Source organism: Labeo rohita, chromosome 19 (assembly GCF_022985175.1).
Source record: "Labeo rohita strain BAU-BD-2019 chromosome 19, IGBB_LRoh.1.0, whole genome shotgun sequence".
Taxonomy (NCBI): domain Eukaryota; kingdom Metazoa; phylum Chordata; class Actinopteri; order Cypriniformes; family Cyprinidae; genus Labeo; species Labeo rohita.
This window is the reverse complement of record NC_066887.1, coordinates 25145652-25172049: the sequence shown is the minus strand read 5'-3', so window position 1 is coordinate 25172049 and position 26398 is coordinate 25145652. Positions and strand designations below refer to the sequence as shown.

General features: G+C 34.1%; 1 protein-coding gene across 1 annotated transcript; it reads right to left on the bottom strand.

Moving 5' to 3' along the window:
• Nucleotides 1-24490, bottom strand: cacng7a (calcium channel, voltage-dependent, gamma subunit 7a). Its single transcript, XM_051137117.1, has 6 exons — nucleotides 24241-24490; nucleotides 16545-16740; nucleotides 13863-13949; nucleotides 13335-13475; nucleotides 5122-5267; nucleotides 1-2576 (listed from the first exon to the last, which is right to left on the bottom strand). Exons 2-6 carry the CDS (start codon nucleotides 16738-16740, stop codon nucleotides 2121-2123), a joined length of 1026 nt encoding a protein of 341 aa, XP_050993074.1. The 5' UTR covers nucleotides 24241-24490; the 3' UTR covers nucleotides 1-2120.
• Nucleotides 24491-26398: the final 1908 nt, after the last annotated feature.

Genomic DNA, 26398 nt, shown 5'->3' with positions numbered 1-26398 from the left:
TGCTTTTTTTTCTAGTTTTTAAAATTTTTATTAAGCAAATTCCAGATTACAAAGAAGAAATGCCACAGTTTTAATAATAATAATAATAATAATAACTGTCATCATCATCTTAAGTCAGGCACAATTGCTTTGGCATTATGGAATGAAAGGCATGCAAAACTGAAAACAGAAAACGAAAGACAGGAAGGCTGAGACAGGGAAGAGAGAGAAATGAAGTGTAAAAGAGGAAAAGACAAGCCAAATGAGTGAGGCAGCTTTAGCTTAATGGAACTTTGAGAGAGACAAATCAAGACAAAGGACAGCCCACCGGGAAAAAGCAAAAAGAAAAAGGCTACGAAGAAAAAAAATGTCAGGCAAAATGGTACATACATATTTATAAGCCAGACCCTAAGCGTAGACCGCAACAACAACAAATGTCAACCGGAACAGTGAGAGCAGAAAGCTCATTATAACGCAATTATTAGTAAAAGACAAGAAACATAAACAGATATTCACATTTTAGACTTAAAAGCAGACTAAATTTGTACCATCAGCAATGCTTGAATAAATATTAGGATTCAAAAATCATTCCTCAAGCTCTTTTCATTTTCCCTAAATCCTTTGAATCTGCATATTTCACTTGTATGGCTATAATATAAATTACGCTATGTTTGTCTTTACTATCCAGCAGGAGCCAGTCCTGTTCTTCATAACTATTTGTATTTTATAACTATTTATGATTAGAATATTTACAACAATGAACTCTATCAATTATAACACTCTGGAAAATATCTCAAGCTTCTGTGCATTAAAATACTAGGTGGTAAGGGCATAACAGATTGTTCTAATAATATCTAATAGCTAATATTTAATAAGGGTTTTTTTCTACAAGAGTCAATGTTTATGCATTAGGAGAGGGGACGGATTTATTGGTATAATAATCATACTGTACAAATTGTCTTTACTGCATTGCTCAATCGATGCAGTATCCGCAGGCACCAGGTATGGAAGTGCTGAGTCATCTGCCTCATTTTAGTCAATGAATCGAATACTGATTTCATACAACCTGTGGTACTTCAGTGCTCCTTAGATGCACTAATACAGCTTGACCAGTAGATGGCGCAATATACCAGCAGCTCTCAAGGTGGAAAACAAAACCACATTGTTTTATACTGTTGACTGCTAGTATTTTTCATGAACCCATAGTACTCTAAAACATCAACACATATACATAGGTTTACAATTGATTTTGTATAATAAACAATTCAATTAATAGTAGTAACAATATCAATAATAAACGAGAAGTAACGGCTGCATTTTTAAGATGATGACTGTGACAGTGAATTCATATAGGAGTCAGCCTCCGTTCTAGGTTAATATGTTTAAAATCGTCAAACGTTTCCTTTTTGTATCGTGCTATACCACTGCTAAAACATTATTTTTTTGAATATGAGAGCACAAGAAAACACAAGGCATATTGAGGGCCGTGGGGCCAAGCGTACAACATCCCAGTAAAGAAACATCGGCCAGCTTTGTAGAACGTCTACCCTGATGTACAAATCTAAAAACATTACAAATCGATAGTAAAGGACAAATCGAACCCCCTTGCACCTAAAGTTTTCTTTGCCCACATGATAAAATGTAGGTAAGTATGTTGGACTACACTAGATGGCTACTGCTTTTGATACATTATGTACAGAAATCGTTTGTTGAAATAAATCCGCCCCCTTTGGGGCACATTCGTGTCTTTTTGCTTTAGTATAAACAAGAAATGCTATAAATAGCCTCATGGTGCTTCATGATATATGAGGTGATGAAAAATGTTATGGTGTGCAATAAGATTTAAACATTTTACATACAAATTTAAATATGTATACAGCTGTTCTCAACTTGTACCTTTTCCTGTTTTCTTTTTCCTGCTTACATTCTTTCTATAAGTGTAAATGCTATTCCCCTCACTTATTAATCTCGCTCTAGAATCTGTTTAACTTCATTCAGGCACAGAATTGTAAGTGAAGTGCTTCCTCGTCTACTTCTTTTCAACTTAGCACCCTTTTGCTCCCATAGTCTCTGGAGTTTCATCCTCTTATCTAATGTTATGCCCATATTTCTGTTGTTTAAGCACCTTAAACGGAGGAAATCTAACATGGGGAGGCGCTCATACGCATATGCGCGTGGTAGCGAGGGGGCGGGACTGCGGATGGGGGTGTGGCCATTGGGAGGGACTGTGGGGCGTGGCCGCCAGAATGGGAGGAGTGGATGGTGTGAGGATAGGAAGAGGAAGAGGAGGTGGAGGCAGGTGGGAGATGATAGCTGGCCCCTGAGGAGGGGCCCGAGGAAGAGGGCGGATTTGAGGGCCCGCTGCTTTTTGGCGGAGGAGGCAGCGGGGTCTGGTTGAGCTGAATGGAGATGTCGCTGGACACCTCGGAGCCGCTGCGTCCGCGCTGAGGAGGAGGCCACGAGTCGGGGTGGAGGTACTGGCCGCTGTAGTCGCTGCATTCAGACAGGCGAGGGCGATACAGCGCAGGGTGGGGTCGGTACATCTCTTCCTCAGCATAACGTTTCATGAAGAGATAGACAGACATGACCCCGGCACCCTGGCACAACACAAACTAGTCAGTCACCAAAAGTACTCATTTTGAATTCAAATTCACGTGTCTTTTTTTGGAATCTCGCAGATGAAACGTTCTTACAACCTAACAGGAACACTAATGTTCTTACAACCTAACAGGTATCATTGCAAATTGATGTTCTGAGAAATCGCACCTTTCTCTGTGACTGTCGTATGCTAAAAATCCAAAGAAGTGTCGGGGGTTGAGATTGTGGTTTTTTTTAGCCAAAAACTAGCCAATTAAAAATGCTGTCTGCCCAAGGGTTCAAGTTTGGCTGGTTAGCATGACCCAGTTAGCTGTAACTACACCATCTGGGGGCAAAAAAGCATCCTTTTGCACTGACTGACATTCAAAAGTAATGTATTCATGTAGTTTGATGGAATAAACTTTACTATTACGATGTTGTGAAAGATGACTATTTCAAATAAATGCAGTTCTTTTGCACTTTCTCTTGATCAAAGAATGCAAACAAGTGTCACAATGTATCAAGACAAAATTGAATCGCAAGCTGACATTTGTAGGCTGCACTCTTAAAAAAAAATCAAAGAGAATTTGTACTTGATGTTTTTATTACACTACCAGTCAAACGTTTTAGAACAGTAAGATATTTAGTGTTTTTTAAATAAGTCTCTTTTGCTCACCAAGCCTGCGTTTATTTGATCCAAAGTACAGCAAAACTGTAAAATTTATTTTTACTATTTAAAATAACTTCAGAAATCAATATATGCTTCCATGCTAATATGCTGATTTGCTGTTTAAGAAACATTTATTATTATTATTATAATTATTTTCAATATTTAAGACATAAAAGTACATTAAGGATTCTTTGATGAATAGAAAGATCAGCATTTATCTGAAATAAAAAGCTTTTGTAACATTATACACTATACCATTCAAAAGCTTGGAGTCAGTATAATTTTTATTTATTTATTTACTTATTGGGAAAGAAATGATAGAAATTAATATTTTTGTTTAGCAAGGATGCTTTAAATTGATCAAAATTGATTTATATTACATTATGTATACATTTAGAATGTTAAAAAAATTCTATTTCAGATAAATGCTGTTCTTTTGAACTTTATTCATCAAAGAAACCTGAAAAATTCTACTCAGCTGTTTTCAACATAATAATAATGATAATAAATGTTTTGAGCAGCAAATAAATTACATTTTTAAATATATTCATATAGAAAATATTTGATTTAAATAGCAAATATATTTCAAAATTTTACTGTTTTTCCTGTGCTTTCAATCAAATAAATGCAGGCTTGGTGAGCAGAAGAGACTTCTTTAAAAAACTTTTTACTGCTATACACAAACAATTTGTTGAGTCAACTTTAAATTAATTTGTTACTCCACTGCCTTAAAGTTCAGTCAACTTAAAATGTTAAGTTGTACTAAGTGACTTATTTGAGTTGATTCTCATCTGTTAAGTTGAACAAACCAAATTTTTAATTTAGTCAACACAAATATCTAAGTTTGTACTTTTCAAGTTGACTAAACTTATTTGAGTTGACTGAACTTAAAATTTTAAGGCACCAGGGTAACAAATTATTTTAAGTTGACTGAACAGTGCAGTACGTTGTAGTCATTTTGTAAAAACAATAAGGCATTTGAGATAATGCTATTTTGTAAATATATAGTCACCTTTCTGATTTCTTTCAATTGCAATTTAAATATTATAAAAGGACTGAAAGACATAAATAATTGTAAAATTATAGATTTTGGATCATTACTTTTAATTTAAGAAATGCATTAAATTGATCAAAAGTCTTTTACAATGTTACAAAAGATTTCTATTTTGAAATGAATGCTGTTCTTTAGAACTTTCTATTTATTAAAGAATCCTGAAAAAAATATTAAGCAGCAAAGCTGTTTTCAACATTGATAATAACAATGAGCTTTAAATCAGCATATTAGAATGATTTCTGAAGGATCTTGTGACATTGAAGACTGAAGCAAAAAAAAACAGCTTTACCATCAGAGGAATTATTTTTACATTTAATATATCAAAATATAAACTGTTATTTAAATTGTAATAATATTTCCCAATATTACGTTTTTTTCTCCATTGTTGATCAAATAAATTCCAGAGCATACAAGACTTAATTCAAAAACACTTGAAAATCTTATTAACCCCAAACTTTCAAATGCAGAAATGTGGCAGACTACTAATTTAATCCTAAAACTGTCTATTTCAAGGCTTAAATTAGATTTTGAGTTTTTAATGTATGATCTCAGATTTTGGACCCCAGTGTATATGCATATGCATCATAAGAATATAAGCTGAGGTTACTGCAGACACTAGATGCTGACATTTACAAATTGCTGCACTCAACTTTTTGAAGCCTTCACCCCAGCAAAAGCTAGGATAAAATTAATGCATACTGATGAGGGCAGACCTATTGGTTTAGGAGCTAACAGCAGTGAAAGCTGTTAACGCAGCTGCATATTAATGAAGTGAGCTCTGTGATAAGAGTACACACGCAGTCAGTTCGCGTGTTAACAGTTGCTGCTCTCTGTGACTGACCTCTTTGAGCAGGAAGGAGCTGGCAGCAAAGGCAAACGACCAGCCGTAATGGTAGTGAAAGAACTGCTCTGGCTCCCGAGGCCTGTTCATCACTTCATCATTGATACTGGAGATATACAGCACCAGACCGACCACCAAACTCAAACCTGAGAGAGGATAAAAGGGTGAAAAAAACAGTAATTCGCAGCAGAAACGGGGTAAATCATGCAAAATCTATATACAGAATTGGTTCAGAGTATGCAAATTGAATAATATCCAAGGTACACATTTCTAGTAATTGTGCAGTTAATTCTCATACTGTATTTTCATCTTTGGAATATTTGTCCTCTCCCCAGATTGGTCACTACCAAAACACAGTAATAAAATTTAATAAGAAGGGTTACATTGACCTGTTAAGATTTTGTTTACGTCTTCCTTGTAAATATGTATTTTTTCTATTTTATTAAAACGTTTCAGAGGTAAATCATTAACAATTACAGTTTTAACATTATTTCAAGTGTGATTTATGAGATTTGTTGTATTTTGAATCCAATTTTTCTTTGTAAAAGGCAAAAAGTTGATCATACTGATTTCAATGTTAAAGATTCATTAGTTTGAACATACGCTGAACCAAACACTATCATAACATCTTAGTTGATAATTCAGTATACTTTATTTTCGACAAAACAACACATTTCGTTGTGACTGCACATTTTCAGCAGTGACAATAATGTTTTGGTAGCGACCACATAACATCACAGACTTTTATTTTAACTGTGTGTTCCCATTTGTACCGAAAGTTTCAGTCGTGACAGTTATGGTAGTGGCAGTTTTATGGGATAACACCCCAAAAACGATGTCACTACCAAAACTTCACCAAATGTTTCAGTCATGACTGTTTCGGTAATGACAATTTTAGATATTTTTGAAGCTAGCTCAAAGATGCTAATCAGTACACGGTTAGCTAGCACAGTTCTGAACAGCTGTACACATAAAAACTAAACTTTATGGAAAAACTCCCAAAAAAAGTGTGCTTAATTACACAGATTTTTCATACTTTTGAACACTTTTGCCTCAAAATGATGGGGCCTATCTACTCACCATGAGAGAGAGTGACACATAAATATTATCTGATCATAAATGTAGGGGTGTAGTTAAAATCTCAGGCAATAGACTAAAACATACACTGTTTCGGTAGTGACATGAAAATGTGCGGCACATTTTTTTTTTTTACACAAGGTTTAATAATTTACAAAGAAAATATGAAATATTTTTCTTAATTGAACTTCTCTTTTTAAAACAAAATCAAAAAGATATATTTAAAAACAACAATGGAATAAAATACAAAAAAATTAATTCAATATAATTTTCATAAGTTGAAATTTAGGGGTTAGGGTTTGGGACAGCAACGTCCCAATAAAAAGTACCCAAAAATGTTGATTTTATATATATATATATATATATATTAAGCTTACTATTATTATATTTTATTTATTTTATTATTATATTATATTAAGCTTAATTATATTTTTTAAATATTATTGTGGGTTTGAATAGATATTAAAAGATCTTAGTAAACATCTAAGATTTGAATACTTAAATGCTTTTTAAATGTGTTTTTTGGTTGTGGGACAGCAGTTAGCACCAAGAATAGTAGAATGGGCAATGATAATAATAATAAATAAAATAAATAAAATATAATACTCCCTCTCTGCAAAAAACAAACAAACAAACAAACAAACACACAAACAAACAAACAATAATAATAAAATAGTACATTGGAAACAACCTGTCCAATGGCCATCTTACTCTATCTTATTACAAAATATTGGATTCAATCATTTTTTTAGCTTGTTTTCTTTTAATTAGCACAGGTTTTGTATTTCTGTTTAGACCTGGTTGTTGGCAAACCTCATTGATCTGAGCTTATGCACCTCAGTTTTTTGAGTGAATTACCAGAATTATCCATAAGCAATCCTTTTTTGTTTTCACTTAAAGACTGAGGTGCATAAGCTCAGATCAATAATGGCTACGATCAATTAGTTCTAAAAAGAAAAACAAAACCTGTGCTAATTGAAAGAAAACAAGCCGACAAAATAATTGAATTCTAGATTCGGTAATAATATAGCATAATGAGAGATTTACAAGAAATGTTTAAAAGGCTAGTAATTTTTGACCAGGAATTAGATAAAGGATTTTCATCATAGCACAAGGGTTAAAGGTATGGTTCTTTCATTAATTACTCACCCTCATGTTGTTCCAAACCTGTAAGACCTTTGTTCATCTTAGAAACACAAATTAAGATATTTTTGATGACATCCGGGAGCTTTCTGACCCTGCATAGACAGTAACACAACTGACACGTTCAAGGCCCAAAACGGCAGTAAGGACATTGTTAAAATTGTCCATGTGACATCAGTGGTTCAACTGTAATTTTATGAAGCTACAAGAATACTTTGTGTGTGCAAAGAAAACAAAAATAATGACTTCATGCAACAATTTCTTCTCTTCCGTGTCTTCACGCACGTTCACAAGAGTACCATGACACATGAGTATGATGGTCCTGCAGGAGCCAGCGGAAGAGAAGAAATTGTTGAATAAAGTTGTTATTTTTGTTTTCTTGCGCACAAAAAGTATTCATAACGCTTCATAAAATTCAAGTTGAACCACTGATGTCGCATGGACTATTTTAAAAATGTTCTTGCTAACTTTCTGGGCCTTGAACATTTTAGTTGCATTGCTGTCTAGCAGGGTCAAAAAGCTCTCAGATTTCATCAAAAATATCTTAATTTGTATTTCGAAGATGAACAAAGATTTTATAGGTTGCATGAGGGTAAGTAATTAATGAAGAATTTTAATTTTTGAATGAACTAATCAGTTTCTCATCCTGACCAAGCTTTTGTTTTGCAGAACATCTAGCCTGACCAGATGAAAAATGTCTAAAACTCCTCTAAAACCAGCCAAAAGACTGCCCTGACCAGGTTCTGGTTTACAGATTGTTTTAACTAATCAAGCTTGTGTTTAGCTGGACTCAATCCCCCAAAACCCTTTAAAGCAAGCCAAAAGAACAGTCTGAGCAAGTGCTGGTTTGCTGATATTAGATGTTCCCACTAAACATTGGACGTCGTAGTGACGTGACCCTGACCGACGGACCCAATATAGACATGATCTGCACGTCTATCCGACGTCCAATGTTTAGTGGGTTAAAGCTGGTCTTAGCTTGCTTAAATTGGTTTCCCAGTCTGGTTAAGCTTGTGTTTAGCTGAATTTCTAGTCTAACCAGCTCTCTAAAACCTGGATTATGCAGGTTTAGAGCTTATTGATTGATTTATTGATTGAAGGGAACATTCTAAAGAAAATATTGAGCCCATTCAAAATTTGTGGCTACTTGGTGTTACAAATAGTAGTTTGTGTATTGCTTTGTTGCATGGGTGTTATGGGTGATAACTATACGGTTGGTACAGTAGGTGTTTACTTACTTGTTTACTAGGAGAAAAGTCTTAATAACAGGTAGTAGTAATGCAATAGTACCTTGATTTTTTTTTTCTTCAGAAAATGTGAGAAGAGCTTATACAAAAGTAGCTGCAATAATGTTAAGGTGTTGTGTATGGTTGCCATCCTTTACATTAAAATCATTCCACCGATTAAATAAATAGCACAATTTCCAATTTTAGTTTGAAAGCCGCGTAGTTCACATTAGTAAAGGGAGAAACTGTTACGTTCACACAAAGGAGCCTAAACGCACTCAATATAAATGACAAATGAAAGAAACAAACATGCCTTGTAAACATCTAGATAAAAGTACAGTTGATGCCGCAGTGTTTTCCTATCACGCTACTGAACAGTCAACATTGTTTTCTTCTGAAAGCTCGGTGCGGAGAGGGAACGATAAAGCAGCTCACCAACACGCAACCTGTCATACCGGGAAACATTAACATTTATAGCGTGCTCAAATGTTGCTGTGTTATGATGGAGAAAACTCTGCTGCAGTAATTGTGGAGCGCAAGAGAAAAAAAAAGAGAGAGGGAGAGACAGCGGTAAGGAAAAGCCTCTGGCGTAATCAAACACATTATCGCAGTCTGTCACTGCCAGCTGTCTATGCTGCGAATACCGACAAGGAATGTGCTTACATATTTCCTTTTCGCATTAGGAATGCAAGACATTGGATATTAAACTGCTGTGTCACACTAGGGCATATATTCCCAGACAACCAAGCAAAAGCGGGACACAAAAAGACTGAATCTTCCTACTTCTATACTACAGTTTAGAATATCACAGACTGTTTTTGTTTTTTGCAGTGTCTGTGTTCAGCATTTTGCAACAGCGCTGTTGTGGTGTCTTGTGCTTTATTAATAATTCTGTAGTACAAAATGCTGAGCTAAATGTAACATTAGTACCTGATGCAGAGCTACACGGAACAGCGCTGGACGGCTGCCGGTGCTGCCACAGGAATCTGCAGTCGTACTACAGAATCCATTATTATTAAACTGCAGTAGCGCGTGCGTTAAAGCCGTATCGGCTGCAACGCATGGGACGTGTCGACCTGGCTCTGTGCAAACGATTGAGGGGCTTTGCTGATTCTCCACTCTCCCACTGCTGCTGACTCCTTGCTTTTGCCTCATTGTTCATTTCCTGACATCTAATGAAGACGGTGAGGCAAATTAGATTTTAACAGCCACTCAATGATTTACTGTATTCTAATTAGCAAATGTTGATTGTTTTGATTGGAGTGTAAATGGTCTCACGTAGAAGTGCAAATCAAGTGCTGCAATTAAGCAATAAGTTATGCGAGACTCTGCTGTATTGTGAATATAGCCATTTTAACTCTAAGTTATTGAATTGAAATTATCGTATCATGTAAGAAGACGACGAGTGATATGAGAAATTAAATTAGCAAAGACGTAGGAAATCAGCTACACTCTTACAAATAAAAGTTCTTTATTTGTATCGATGGTACCATGAAGAACCTTGAACATCCATGGAACTTTTCAATTACAGAAAATGTTCTTTATAGTTTAAAAAGTTTCTTTAGATTTTTAAAATGTTCTTCGAAATGGTTCTTTTAAGAACTGTTCACTAAAAGGTTCTTTGGGGAACCAAAAATAGTTCTTCTATGGCATCACTGCAAAAACACAGCTTTGGAACCTTTAGTGTACTTGGGACGATGTATAAAAATATATTATTTAGCACTATTTAGTACTACTGTAGTATGTATTTGACCACAAATGCAGTGAAAACAATATACAATTTAATTACTCCATTACTCCAGATTTCAGTATCACATGATCCTTCAGAAATCATTCTAATATGCTGATTTTGTGCTTAGGAAACATGTTTTCTTATTATCAATGTTAAAAATATTAACATGGAATAAAAGTATATAAACATTTATTTAAGATGGAAAAAATCTATGTGCAAGTGGTTCTTAAAAAGTGGACTGGGACACCAGGGGGCCTCAGCATGATTTCTTACAATTTTTGAAAATTAATACAAAATAAAATTTTGCTAAAAACTGACATCATATTCAGGGCCAGATTTACTAAACAGGGCACATTAGCGTTAAAGCACAGTTCTATAAAAGTGCTGACGGGAAGGGAAAATTCTGTGTGTTTTATTAAACAATGCACACATTAAATAGCACAGACGCAGTCAGATCATTTCCATAATGACCAGCGCAATCTACCAACAGCAGCGCAAATTACCTCCTGCTTTAAGACATGCTTTTTTGGGCGTTAAATAATGGTGCAAATACCAGTAATTTGACAAGCGCAAACATTAGTAAATTGCGTTGTGTGATTCATTTGAATACTCTCCTTCCATAAATTTTGCGTCTGAAAGTGAAGCTTCTACAAATGCATGTTCAATAAGGTCAGGTGTAAAAGTAACTGTGCCCACGCATTTCAGTGCTAATTCTTGACTGCGTGTCTTTAGTAAATCCTGACAGTACTATTTTAATGCCAAAAGATGGTTTGCGTTGGCGCAAGCTGTTAGACAATCTTAAATACTAGGGCTGGGTTTTGACACAAATTTCACAATTTCATTTGATTCAGATTCACAAGCTTGCAATTTGCAATTAATGCTTTAAAATACTATGCATGTTACAATTACATAATTATATTTCGACTCCAATTTGATTTTTGAAATTTAAACATTTAAATGGTGGCTGTTATAAAAATTTGACAGATCTATTTTAAACAAATTAAATATTGAAGAACATCAAAAAATATAATGAATATATTCTATGGTGAATATATTTAGCAAAATGTTAGAGTTTTTTAGCTGACTAATGAGTTTACGGTCACCGAATATGTTTTTCTGAGGTAAATGTGACATTAAGTAACATTGTTTACAAGCTGTTATATTGACGTCTTTCCACAGTTGAAACACTAATTGAGCGATTACATGAGACAGGATACGGATTTCTGTAAGCTGTAATTTAACATACCTCTGGATGTTCATTCATGTTTATTTCATGCTGAAACTGTATTAAAGTGAAGAAGACGAAGGGCCCTATCATGCACCTGATGCAGTGCGGCGCCAGGCGTGACGTAAGTGTTAATTGCTAGCTTCAGCCCAACGCAGTTATCATTTTCACGTCCTGCGCCATAAGGTTTAAAGAGCAAATGCATTTGCGCCCATTTGTGCGCCCATGGGCATGCTGGTCTGAAAACATGGTGTGTTCAGGCGCATTGTTGGCACGATGCTATTTTGAGGCAACTGAAATAGACTGCGCCACTGACCACTGAAACCTGGTCTAAAGTCAATGGTGCAATATTTTTGTTATTTAAAGAGTGCGTTAGTAATATGTGCCTATAGGCAGTTGCACAATGCACAAACACTCTGCTCATTACACAAACAGGGGTGAGCAACAGCACACAAACATGCCAAATATTAAAAATGAAAGGATTTCAATGTAAAAGATTATTATTGTGTCCATAAATATAAATTTTTGGTTTCACTTTCCATTTCGAAAACGATCACATTCAGCCCCCTTTGCGCCGGCCCTGCTCTCTGGAGAAGTGTTCAGTCTTTGTTCTTGCAAATTCTGCTGTGTAAATAGTGAATCCGCCATGGCGTGAATGCAACTGGCTCTTAAAGGAAATGGGCCCATGTTACGACCATGCGCTTATATCGTTAAAATAGGGCCCGAACAGTTTACGTGCCGCTTCATTTGAACTGAGGCGCTACAGCGATCTGTCACTCCACACATTAAACAACGCCAAAATGGCATTTATTGTTTAAATACTATGATAAAATGGACAGAATTTGAAATCTGAGACTTTGTTTCATATAAAAAGAAACAAAGCACAAAGCTTATTGCGATTTATTGGATGACAAAACACAGCTACGTAGAAAATCGGTAGCCTTGGACAATGATCAGTTACACAGATGAGTGAATAGGCTATACATGACTGAATTCGACTTTCCGCAATTAGAATGAAATATTCCAGAGTGCCGTTTTAAAACCTGTCCTGTTCCAGCATTCTAGAACTGTTCAAACACAAGCTTCCTAAACCTTCACGGAAAATCTGTTCCTGCAGGCTGATTTGTACAGCTGTCAGCAGGAAACTGATACAATCAACTGATACAGTTCTGGCACATTGCTGTCTTCAAGCCACACTGAGTATTGTAAAATTCACAGTACCACGGTGCAGTCTGAGTGTACTGGCACACCTTGAGAAAATGAGTAATTAAACTGAATTATTATTTTGTTATCAATCCATCCCTACATATATCTGTTATGCATTTAGTCTAGATTTCTTTCAGAACATTCAGGCACACCAGATCTGTGCATGCAAATTAATCAAATCTAAATACACTTTGACATTCTTGACAATCTGTTTCTATTAGCCGAATACAAATGACAGCTGTTAGGCAGAGTTCTGTCGACTGGATCAGAGAGACACGCTCTTATTAATTACTGTGAGTAAAAAGGAGCATTTAATGGATATTGTGTACCGCACATTACCATAGATGGATATCGGGAACACCATTCATTAAATATGCAAACCTCTCAGTGGGATTCTCAGCCTGATTTCGGACGCAGTTGTGGAGAATTACCAGGCTCACCACTGCAACTGGATATCAACAAACAGCATCTAATCTAGAGTACGTAAGCGGATACACAACTATGGGCTGCAAAAATTTGAATATCATGGTGAAATATGATGATGAGAATCATGAAATGATTTCGCAGAGTTTCACACTGTACATTATGTTTCCATATAACTTACCTGATAAGATGAAGAAGATTCCAGAGACGAAGGCCAGGATGGTGCGCTGGGGACGGATGTGGCCGATGTTGCTTATGACAAAGGCCGTAAAGACAAAGAGTAGTGAAACCATAGGGAAGGGGGTAGCCGTCCTGACCATTTCTAACAGAGACAGAAAAACATTTCCTCAAAATTTTTGTCCCTCAAAAACATTGTGACATGCTTCATCTAAAACTATTTAAAACCCCTTTTTTTGGTGATTTTTTTTTTATCTTTATTTTTTTATTTATTGATAAATAATTGTACATATAATAATTAACAACAACATCTGTATTAAAAATAATTATGTAAAACACTCAGAAAAATGAAAGCAAATTACCAGCACCTAAATGTAGCCTAATACAGTTATACATTTAAATAATAATATAATATAATATAATATAATATAATATAATATAATATAATATAATATAATATAATATAATATAATATATACTTACACCATTGTTTTTACATTTGTATTCAATCAAGTGCATTAACTTTTCTTACTCAGTATATTGGCTGTGTTCTCAGTAGTGATCTCTATTTCTGGCTCAGTGAAGTATTCAGATGCCACACATCTCCCCTTCTCTGGCCCTGAGATAGAAAGAGAGACAGAAAGAGAGAGACAGACAGAGGAACAAAGAGAGACAAAGAAAGAGAGAGATAGGGACACAAAGAAAGACAGAGAGAGTGTAGAGGCAGAGCGGGACAGAGATTGACAATGACAGTAGGGGAGACAGGGACAAACAGAGAGAAACATAGCAATGATTTTGGTTCACACACTAAAAAGAGAGGTGAGAAAACTCACATGCATTACACGTATACAAAGCACTTTGTCAGAAGTATCATGCATCTTCTTCTTTTTTTTTTTTTTTTTTTGCACCAGTGGCTGTCCTGACGATATATTGATTTCCTTAAAAAAAAAAAAAAAAAAAAAAAATAGAAGAAAGAAGAAGGAAAGAAGGAAAGACGAAAGTAAGACAGAAGGAAGGAAGAAAGAAAGGAAGAAAGAAAGGAAGAAAGAAAAAGAAAGAAAGAAAGAAAGAAAGAAAGAAAGAAAGAAAGAAGAAAAGACGAAAGAAAGAAAGAATGAAAGAAAGAAAAAGAAAGAAAGAAAGAGAGAAGAAAGAAAGAAGGAAAGACGAAATAAAGAAAGAAAGAAAGAAAGAAAGAGAGAAAGAAAGAAAGAATGAAAAAGAAAAAGAAAAAGAGAGAAAGAAAGAAAGAAAGAAAAAGAAAGAAGGAAAGAAAGAAAGAGAGAAGAAAGAAAGAAGGAAAGACGAAAGAAAGATAAAAGAAAGAAAGAAAGAATGAAAGAAAGAAAGAAGGAAAGACGAAGGAAAGAAAGAAAGAACGAAAGAAAGAGAGAAGAAAGAAGGAAGGAAAGATGAAAGAAAGAAGGAAAGAAAGAAAGAAAGAAAGAAAGAAAGAAAGAAAGAAAGATGAAAGAAAGAAAGAATGAATGAAAGAAAGAAAAAAGAAAGAAAAAGAATGAAGAAGGAAAGAAAGAAAGAATGAAAGAAGAAGGAAAGAAGAAAGAAAGAAGAAAAGAAGGAGGAAAGAAAGAAAGAAAAAAGAAAGACAAAAGGAAAGAAAGAAAGAGAAAGAAAGAATGAAGAAAGAAAGAAAGAAGGAAAGAAGAAAGAAAGAAAGAAAGAAAGAAAAAAAAAAAAAAAAAAGAATGAAGAAGGAAAGAAAGAAAAAAGAAAGAAAGACAAAAGGAAAGAAAGAAAGAAAGAAAGAAAGACAGAAGGAAGAAAAAAGAATGAAAGAAGAAGGAAAGAAGAAAGAAAGAGAAAGAAAGAAAGAAAGAAAGGGAAAGAAGAAAGAATGAAAGAAAAAGAAAGAAAGAAAGAAAGAAAGAAAGAAAGAAGGAAGGAAAGAAAAAAGAAAGAAAGAAAGAAAGAAAGAAGGAAGGAAAGAAAGAAAGAAAAATGAAATGGGAGGGAAAACTATCATTTATATACAAAAGCACTGAAATGTAATTTTTCTTTCCATCTATTTTTTTTCCATTATGTCCCTTTCGAGGCTCTCTATATCTGAGATAAACACCTAAAATTTCACAAAATTATATGGAGATAAGTTTCTTCTTATTCTTCTTATTTCTTCTTATTAAAAACTGTCAAATTGTTAAAATAAATGAAATGGTTGAAATAATTAATTTCATAATTCTTGACCCATCTTAGGTAGGGAGAATGAAATATAATCAAATACAAAATGATCTCAGAAAATTTTTCTTCATCCTAGCGCCCTTCCTTCCCCTGCCTCTCATTTTTAGACAAAATATTTTATCCTACAATCATTTTAATTATTTTAACTTCATTAAATTTAATTGTCAAAGACGCTTAAGATCAAAAATCTGAATGAGCACTCAATGAGCATGACACTTCTGCATAACGTGCATGAAAGCAGGGCACATTAGACCTCCCTCTCGGCACACACATATAAAATAGATCCTGTTTGAGCACACATAAATCATATGCTCTCCGGAGCGCATGAAAAGTGTCCAAATTATACACACAACACACCTAACGGACGAAGACTCTTCCTGTAGTGATTTTTCAAACTCCCACATACAGGCAAACTAAATACCAGGACTGGTTAAGCTAGAAAAAAGGTGACATCATCTTCACACTTCTCTTAGTCAGCCATTCGCAGCCAACTGGTGTGGCACTGTTTCAGTCCACCTCAGCACTTCCTGTCAGTGTCATGAAAACAAACCAGCATGCAATGCAACGCAACATAAAAATGCAATTTTCCATAAGCAAAACTAAAAAACGAATGCTTCACTGCATCTTTTATTAGCATAGGAATTTGATGTGGTTACTGATTTGGCATCTCGCAGTGGTTTGCCCACACAGCCTCACTAGATCCTGTTTCAGTGTCTGGCACGATTTGGGAGGGTGATGCAATAGGATGCCACACCAGTGCAGTGCAGGGACAAAGGCGACCAGCTGCATAACACAGCGGGACGCCCCGCAAATAAACCGCGACTTAACCAAAACGCTGTCATGTGGTGATACACCGATGCACAGGGTGGATCTGCATGTAACACCTGATGCAGGAGTCCAAGTCAAGATAATGTGATGCATAACAGCGTGACGCCACAATCAACTGGCGTTCGGTTTTTAGTCAGGTATCTGTCTCAGCAACAGAAGACGATGCAGCTCCATCAGTAATGGCACCTACCAGCTACAAAACAGACCCTCCAGAGTCCAGAATGCAGAGCCATCTTCACCTCTGTGGTCTGGTTCTGCTGCAGGACAATGCCTTCTTCCATTAGCAGCCAGTAGTCGGTCGACACAGCCACACCCACCAGGAGTAACCCGCACGCCCCAAACACGGACGACAGGAGCGTCAGCGCCCTGGTGCTAAATGAACTCATCTAGAAGGGAGAGAAGAACATACGTAAATAAATAAATAAAATATAATTTAATACATTGTGGATGGTTGCCAGAGCACTGCTTTGTGACAGCAAGGGTGTTCTGCGTTGTTTCTAGAAGCACTAATATTCAAATTATAGGATCAGTAAAATTAAAAAAACAAACAAACAAAACATATTTACCAAGGATGCATTAAACTGATCAAAAGTGACATTACATTCATTTAGAATGTTACAAAAGATTTCTATAATACATAAAAGCTGTGCTTTTAAACATTACATTCATTAAAAAATTTAAAACAAATATTTAATGGTTTCCACAAAAATATTAAGTAGGACAACTGTTTTCCTTAACACCAAATCAGCATATTAGATTAAAATTAATAATTATGTTAAACATATTTAAGTTTGACACAGAAAATGTCTAAAATACATTTTTGTAATTTTTCTTCTCAGAAAACCTTAATTCACCAAGGATGCATTAAACTGAAAAAATTGGCATAATGTTACAAAATATTTATATAATACAAAGCTGTGCTTTTAAACATTACATTAATCAAAAAACATCCCAAAAATAATTATTTAATGGTTTTCATGAAAATATTAAGCAGTTTTCAAATTAAAACTATTTTCAACGCTGATAAAAATAAGAAATGTTTCTTTAATACCAAATCAACATATTAGATTGATTGACATTTAAAATCTTAAACTTTGACACTAAAATACATTTTTGTAATTTTTTTTTTCCTCTTAGAAAACTTTTATTCACCAAGGATGCATTAAACAAATCAAATTTAAATGCATTTATGTTACAAAAAATTCTATTATACAAAAAATATGTGCTTTTAAACATTACATTAATCGAAAAAATCCTGAAAATACTTTTCATGGTTTTCACAAAAATATTAAGCAGTTTTCAAGTTTTCAAAACAATTTTCAACACTGATAATAATAAGAGATTTTTCTTTAATACCAAATTAACATTAGATTGAAATTAATAATTATGTTAAACATATTTAATCACATTTTTGTAATTTTTTTCTCTCATCACCAAGGATACATTAAATTGATCAAAGTGACATTAAATACATTTATAATGTTACAAAAGATTTCTATTATACATAAAAGCTGTGCTTTTAAACATTACATTCATCAAAAGGTCCTGAAATAAAAGTATCATAGTTACCACAAAAATATTAAGCAGCACAACTGTTTTCAACATTAATAATAAAAAGAAATGTTTCTTTAATACCAAATCAGAATATTAGATGAATGCTCATGTGACATAGAAGACTGGAGAAGATTGGACCGAAAATTTTTATATTTATTTCATAAATATTAAAAAAAATCTTATCAACTCGAAACATTTAAATTATAGTTTATATCCTGGGTAAAAAAATGCAGGTCTGATCACATAAATAAATAATTAATTACACCTAAAATTAATGTTAGCATTGCACAGAACCTTACGTGTTGGCAGTCCTATTCTGTAATGAGAAATGAGATGAGTGTTTGAGATTAAAAAGTATTTAAATGTTATTTTTTTTAGTGAAAATAACCGATCATTTCGCTAGATAAGACCCTTCTTTCTCGGCTGGGATCATTCACAACTGCATTTAAGATCGTTTGAAGCCTCATTTAAACTGCATTTTGGAAGTTCAAAATCGGGGCACCATATCAGTCCATTATATGGAGAAAAATCCTGAAATGTTTTCCTCAAAAAACATAATTTCTTTACGACTGAAGAAAGAAAGACATGAACATCTTGGATGACAAGGGGTGAGTACATCAATTGTTCAACAACTTATGTTCCTGCAAAAGAGTTCCCAAGATGATACAACCGCTTACCAGTGATTCATTCTTACAGTACTTAATGCGTGAAATCATGAGGGAAAACTCAGAAATTGCTTTACTGAGTTTTGTTTCAATATCAACCATTTATCAATTAAGGTGAACAGAGTGCACTATAATACATAAGCAAAGAATGATTACATTAGCTGTGCCTGTAAGCCTTGATGAAAAATTCCTCTCCATCGACTACTGAACTAGTGTGTGACTCATCAACAGAACAAACAGATGAAGGACAAACAGTGTCCTTTAAATAGTGTATGACTAAAATGATTAGGGGCAAGTGTGCAGTGAGACATATCTTCACAATTACATGAGGGCTTAAACACACTATAAATCATTGGTATTTTACTTTTATGGCTTTTGCCTCTAATGAACAGGACGGAATAGAGAGGAAAGTCCAGGGAGAGAGCGAAAATAGGGATACAAGCTGGATTCTACACTACCCACTGTGCCAATTTTGGCTATTAATCAACTAGTCCCTAAAAGGTCTGCATTCTGACAAATACATGTAGAGCTAAATTCACAACTTCAAGGCTAAAGGGCAAGGGTGAACCCAGGGTTGTGGTAAAACATTCAGTAAAACATCACTGCTGCCTATTGCAATGTATCGGTTGAACAGATCGACAATCTGAAAGAATAATTGAGAAAAAGAGAAGGTGAACTGTATCAGAAAGCTTTTTGCAGTGTAATACCTCCTGGATTGTTACACGTTTTGCTCTCACGCTCTGAAACACGAGTGAGGATTTGACTGGCATGCCTCCAGAAGACCCAGAATTCCTTCAATTCACTGAATGGCACCATATAGCTGGTGGATTAGAAGGCTGGAAAATTAACATTTTTTGGGGGGCTTGGTTTTTGGCAGGGAGAGAAGAACACAATAATGGGTTATTATTGGTGAAATCCTCTTCGGTTTGTGTCGGGAGCCCCAGGGTGTGCTTGATATGAATGAAGGAGTCATAGTGAATGGTGGTGTATGTGTGCGGGTTAAGATAATCCATGGAGCATTGACAGAGCAGAGCCGAGGGTGCTTTGAAGAAGTTAAAGGTAAGGAAAAATGGCTTCGGGAAAGATAATATGGGGAATAATGAAGTTCCTCCGAAGAAAAGCATTAGAACTTGGGGTACCAGCATTGGAATAGTAGTACATTTTATGAAGAAAATGTGAGCAATACAATGCATGGGTCTGGAGTAAACTGGATGATTTTTTCATCTAGTAAGCAAAAATCATTGTTTAATGTACAGTATGATTCATTGTCCATAGAAAAGCTAGAGTATTTCATATTTATGCAATATTTAGAATATTTACAATAAAAATAAGTTAAAATAATTACATTTAATCATTTAAATAATTATATTTAAATGTCAATTATATATATATATATATATATATATACACTACCGTTCAAAAGTTTGGGGTCAGTAAGACTTGTAACAGTCTTTAAAGAAGTCTCTTATGCTCATCAAGGCTGCATTTATTTGATTAAAAATATAGAAAAAAAAAAACAGTAATATTGCAAAATGTTTTTACAATATAAAATAATGTTTTTTATTTTAACATACTTTAAAATAGAATTTATTCCTGTGATGAAAAGCTGAATTTTTATCAGCTGTTACTCCAGTCTTAAGTGTCACATGATCCTTCAGAAATCATTCTAATATGCAGATTTATTATTAGAATGATCAGTGTTGGATAATACCAACAGTTGTGCTGCAATATTTTTTGGAACCTGTGATTTTTTTTTTTCAGGATTCTTTCATGAATAACAAGTTTAAAAAGTACAGTGTTTATTCAAAATATAAATATTTTATAACAATGTAAATTATTTATTATTAACTTTTAATAAACTTTTAATTATTAACTTAATATGTCCTTGGTGAATAAAAGTATTAATTTCTTTAAAAAAAAAAAAAAGAAAAAGAAAAAAAAGAAACAATAAAAATGTACTGACCCCAAACTTTTGAACGGTAGTGTATATATATATATATATATATATATTAATTAAAAAGAATGTAAACTAATTACATTTAATAATTAAAAAAATTTAACTTAATGATTTAATAAGTTATATAAATATAAATTATACACACACACACACACATATACATATATACATACACATATATATATATATATATATATATATATATATAAGATTTTTAATATTTTTTAACGAATTCTCCTCTGCTTACCAAGCCTGCATTTATTTGATCCAAAATACTGCAAAAGCAGTAATATTGTGAAATATTTTTACTATTTCAAAATAACTGCCTTGTTTGAATATATTTTAAAATGTAAAAATTTTAAATTATTCCTGTGATCAAAGCTGAATTTTCAGCATCATTACTTGAGATTTAAGTGACATGATCCTTCAGAAATCATTGTAATATGCTGATTTGCTGTTCAAGAAACATTTGTATTATTGTTATTATTGAGTACATTTTTTCAGCATTCATTGATGAATAGAAAGATCCAAAGACCAGCATTTATCTGAAATTAAAAGCTTTTGTACCATTATACACTATACAGTTAAAAAGCTTGAAGTCAGCATAATTTTTATTTAATATTATTATTATTTTATTTTATTATTTTTTTTTTTTTGTAAAGAAATTATAGTAATTAATACGTTTATTTTATTTTTATTTTAACTGATCAAAAGTGATGATAAAAACATTTATAATGTTACAAAAGATTTCTATTTCAGATGAATGGTGTTCTTCTGAGCTTTCTACTCATCAAAGAAACCGAAAACAATTCCACTCTGCTGTTTTTAACATAATAATAATAAATGTTTTTTGAGCAGCAATTCAGAATATTAAAATGATTTTTGAAGGATCATGTGACTGGAGTAATGATGCTAAAAATTCACAGAAATAAATTACATTTTAAAATATATTCAAATAGAAAACATTTATTTTAAATAGTAAAAATATTGCAAAATTGTACTGTTTTTGCTGCAATCAGCTCCAAATTTGCTATGGTCAAATAAATGCAAGCTTGGTGGGCAGAAGAATATTCTTTAAAAAACATTAAAAATCCATAAAAAATCCAAAAACTTTTGACTGACTTTTTTTTACATTATTAATTACGGAAATTGTTCAAATCCCTAATGCTAAGTATGAACAAAATTATGACATTTGAATCTCTGTTTAAGTGTGCAAATAGTGTATCAGTAGCATACAGTCACACTAAACAGAAAAAAAACCATGAATAAATCATAGTGGCCAATATGTGCATACTGCAGAAACAGCTGGTCATGTGATATGGCTATTGAAATGTAAATGTGCAGGTAGCAAATGTAGCCCTTTTTAAAAGCCGTGAGGGGCTAAGCGAGTAGAAGGATACTCAATGAAAGAGAAAAAGATAAAAGAGAGCAAATCAAGGCTACAGGGTGGGAGAGAAAACAGTGAGGCAATTGGGAGCTGTCCTTCACAGTGGTGCTGAAATCAGGCGACGCACAGACTTGTGTTCCCTCACCAAAGCTCTGTAATCTTGATCAAGAAGGGTTTCAGGAGGTTAGAGATTTGTGAAAATACAAAGTATGAAATATTTTACTTTTGTCCAAAAACCACATATGTATAACCAAACTGCACTCTAGTACAAGTAGTTAAATACGGCACCTACTGTAAAGAAAAGCTCTTTTATAAACAGAAATAAACAGAAATATGGCTTTTGGAAGTAACTGAAAACTTTTATGCCTACCCTAAAACACTGGCATCTGTAAATGGAATGTAAAATAACCGTAAAGTGCTGTAATCGACATTGGGCTAAAAATCTGGCAGTCCAGTAAAGACTTTAGGAACACAATAAAACCACACTGCTGTGACCATTAAAAACACTATAACATAACTCAACCAATCTGAAACATCAGCCCCTATTAGACGTACTGCACAACTGAACAACATCCAGTCGTCCTTTATATCTTTCAGGGGATTTGAGCAATATAGGTCTTACATCAGAGGGCGTTCAATACATGCCAGACATGACCACATTTCGAAAGACAGCCCTCGTGGTGTACTGGGGGTTCCACAGATGGTGTGTCCACTCGACTAGGGAGCAAGAGCCCAAGGGGAGTGTACTTTTCTGTTGAGATGGCAATATGTTCCCCTGTCAGCAGGTTAGGCCAACTGGCAAGTGTGGGAGGCAAATAAGTAGAGAAAACAACAAAAAAAATGCATGCTTTATGAAAGAACAGTATTCAAGTAGAGCAAAAGGAATGAGAGAGAGAAAAAAAGGACAGGGTCCGGGGAAAGACCTTGGCCCAAAATATCTCAGAGGACAGACACGCGTGCAGACCCACACGCATGTGCGAGCTCTCAATGACACATGCACATGCATTCACATGTGCACATTGATGACTTCAGCTCACTTCACAGATGTAAAGCACCACAGAGCTCAAACTGATATCTTTATTCCAGCAGAGCCACAAGAAGCCAGAAAATTACCATAAATGATTACCATAAATGGCAGAATCAAAAGTAGATATATATATAAAACAGCCAGCCATTCTACACGTCACTTTGTCCTCACACGCTCTCTCTCACAGACACAGTATCATAAGAGACTTTCCTTACACTTAAAAATAAAGGTTTCAAAGGGGTTTTGCAGTGATGCAATAAAGCCATTTTTCAATCATCAGTTCTTAAAAAGAGCCATTTTTTTCTTAGTCTGAAGAATATTTTTAAAATTCACTATAAAGAATCTTTTGTGGAAATCTTCCACTGATGTTAAAGATTCTTCATGGAATCACTGATTCCAAAAAAGAATGTTCATTTTTAAAAGAGTAGTTCTATTGTTTACACATTGATGACATTTCTTGTCCTCTACTTATGAACCCTACTGCAGTTTTACTTTTCATTACATTATTTAAAATAATAAGCCATTTTCCTCATAAGAACAGCTGGATGGATCCTACAAAGTAGTAGATTTCAGATTGTACTATCCTTGCATCCATTATCTCCATTAGTGGTAAAAATGACCCTCACAAACATATCTTTTCTCTATCATTATGAGGACTTTCTAATTTGTTTAACTACTCAGCTAATAGCCCTAAACACAACGCTTACAGAATATTTCTGCATATTTACATATCATCAGGACATTATTTAGCCTACTTCTACAGTATGTAAGCAGGTCCTCGCTACGTAGATGATTGCAGGTTATACTATCATTCTTATAGTGCCCACAGTAAAGGCAAATCCTGAGCCACACACAAACAGCGTGACTACCCCTTCTCAAATCCCCACAACCGCAGTACACTCTTTCCTCGTGGCGTTACCAAAGTCAGCACTAGAGAAATGTACAACATCCATGACACATACAGTACCAGTCCCGCCACGACACGAGTCTGTACTCCTCACCTAACTACGAGTGCGACAAAAAAAATAAACGATACAAAACTCAGGTCTAATGTTTCAGAAAATTCGGCAAAAATGAGATAAATAAATATAACAACATAAAATGAGCGTTTCACTACGTAGTTCGCACTCGAAATAGTCACACGTAAGGACTACAGGATATGAACTGACTGAATCTGTCATACTTGGCTCGAAAACACCGGAACGAATCGATCTCTCGGCTTCAAACTATGCTGTCTAATCACGCGCCACTCGGTTACGGTAACGTGAATGAAGAACGAAGAGCGCGGGCACTCACCCTCCAGCACCGCGACCCGAGTCAGCGCTGCACAGGCGTCGAGAGGAATAACCGAACGCCTGGAAACCTTGACAGATTTTGCAGTTTTCTTCTCTCTCTACCCTCACTCGCTCTTTCACACACTAACACACACACACACACACACACACACCACACACGCGTGTTCTCTCGCTCTCTTTCTAGCTCTCTCTCACGTCTCTTCAGCTCTCTCACTCTTTCAGCACTGCGGTGATTTGGCTGAATGAGGATGGGATGACAGAAGAGAGACTTTCACTCCTGTAGTTTGACGCTGATGAGGCTCAATAAGGTCACGGTTAGTTTTAGGTCTGTATATGTCGGTGAAGGCATGTGAGTCATATATGGAGAACATTTAATTTGTAAATAGTAGGATTTTTAATGCTTTTAAAGAAGTTGCTCCTGCTCACCAAGCCTGCCTTTATCTGATCCGAAGTACAGCAAAAACAGTAAAATTCTGAAATATTTTTATTATTTAAAATAACTGCTTTCTATTTGAATATATTTTAAAATGTAATTTATTCCTGTGATTTCAAAGTTGAATTTTTAGCATCAATACTCCAGTCACATGATCCTTCAGAAATCATGTTAATTTTCTGATTTGCTGCTAATAATAATAATAAAAACATTTATTATTATGTTAAAAACAGCTGAGTAGATTTTTTTCAGGTTTCTTTGATGAACAAAGTTCAAAAGAACAGCATTTATCTGAAATAGATTTTTTTTGAAACATTATAAATGTCTTTATCATCGCTTTTGTTCAAGATAAAGCATCCTTGCTAAATAAAAATATTAATTTCTAGTTACAAAAGCTTTTATATCAGATATTTTATATCAGATAAATGCTGATATTTGGATCTTTATATTCATCAAAGAATCCTAAAATATGTACTAGGCTGTTTTAAATATTGATAATAACAGCAACAACAATAATAACAATAAATGTTTCTTGAACAGCAAATCAGCATATTAGAATGATTTCTGAAGGATCATGTGACAATGATGACGAGTAATGATGCTAAAAAATTTAGCTTTGATCACAGGAATAAATTACATTTTAAAATATATTCAAATATAAAGCAGTTATTTTAAATAGTAAAAATATTTCACAATATTACTGCGTTTGCTGTGTTTTGGATCATATAAATGCAAGCTTGGTGAGCAGAAGAGGCTTCTTTAAAAAATTAAAAAATATTACGGTTCAGAAACTTTTGACTGGTAGTGTACATTAAATAAACAACATAAAATGCAACACAAACAGCCCAATGCACATAACTGATAACAAAAAAAAAAAAATAATAATAAAAAAACATTTAAACTAAATTGTTTGCAGAGGGAATTTATCTTTATTTTTTACAATGTGTACAAAACTTCTAAAAACATTTTAAAAATATACTTTTACTGTAAATGTTTATGTATGGTCTTAAAAATATATTAAATATGAAATATATTTTAAAAGACAACATATGTATTTTTGAATTTAATGAATATGTACAAAATTAATATACAGTATGTTACAGTGTATGGTAAGATAAACTATGGTAGCTTTTACTAATATCTTCCTATGTACATACATGTTTTTGCATTGTACTTATATTTTAAAACATACCTGCATGTAATTTCATCTGTAATTACATTTACTGTATATTTACACTATTGACCCATTCCTTACACCTTAACCCACCCTTAAACCTACTAATACCACCAAACCTGTCCCTGACCTTACCCGTATCCCACCTCAATAACAGCAAAAGTGTTTTGCAATACAATATGAACACAATAAGTACATTGTACTTATTTTTTATGCAAGTACATAGTAGTTAAGGCTATCTAATATAAAGTGGAACCATTTTTTTATTTAAAAGTGATATGAAATATAAAAATTTGGTGAAAACAATGAGGAATAATATCAGAATTGCCTAATATTTATCTCATGAAACTATGCCCTCTCAAAGGGAACAATTACAAACTCCTGACGTGAAAGTATGGTGAATAACAGATGTTTAGTTCCTGTCAGAAGCCCACTGTACTGCAGTAAAAGAAAGCTAATTCTGCTGTGGGAAACGGAAAGATACCACTAGACTGCAGCACATAAGCAGATGTTTACAACACTGCAGTGTGTGTGTGTTGTATGCAGCCTCTG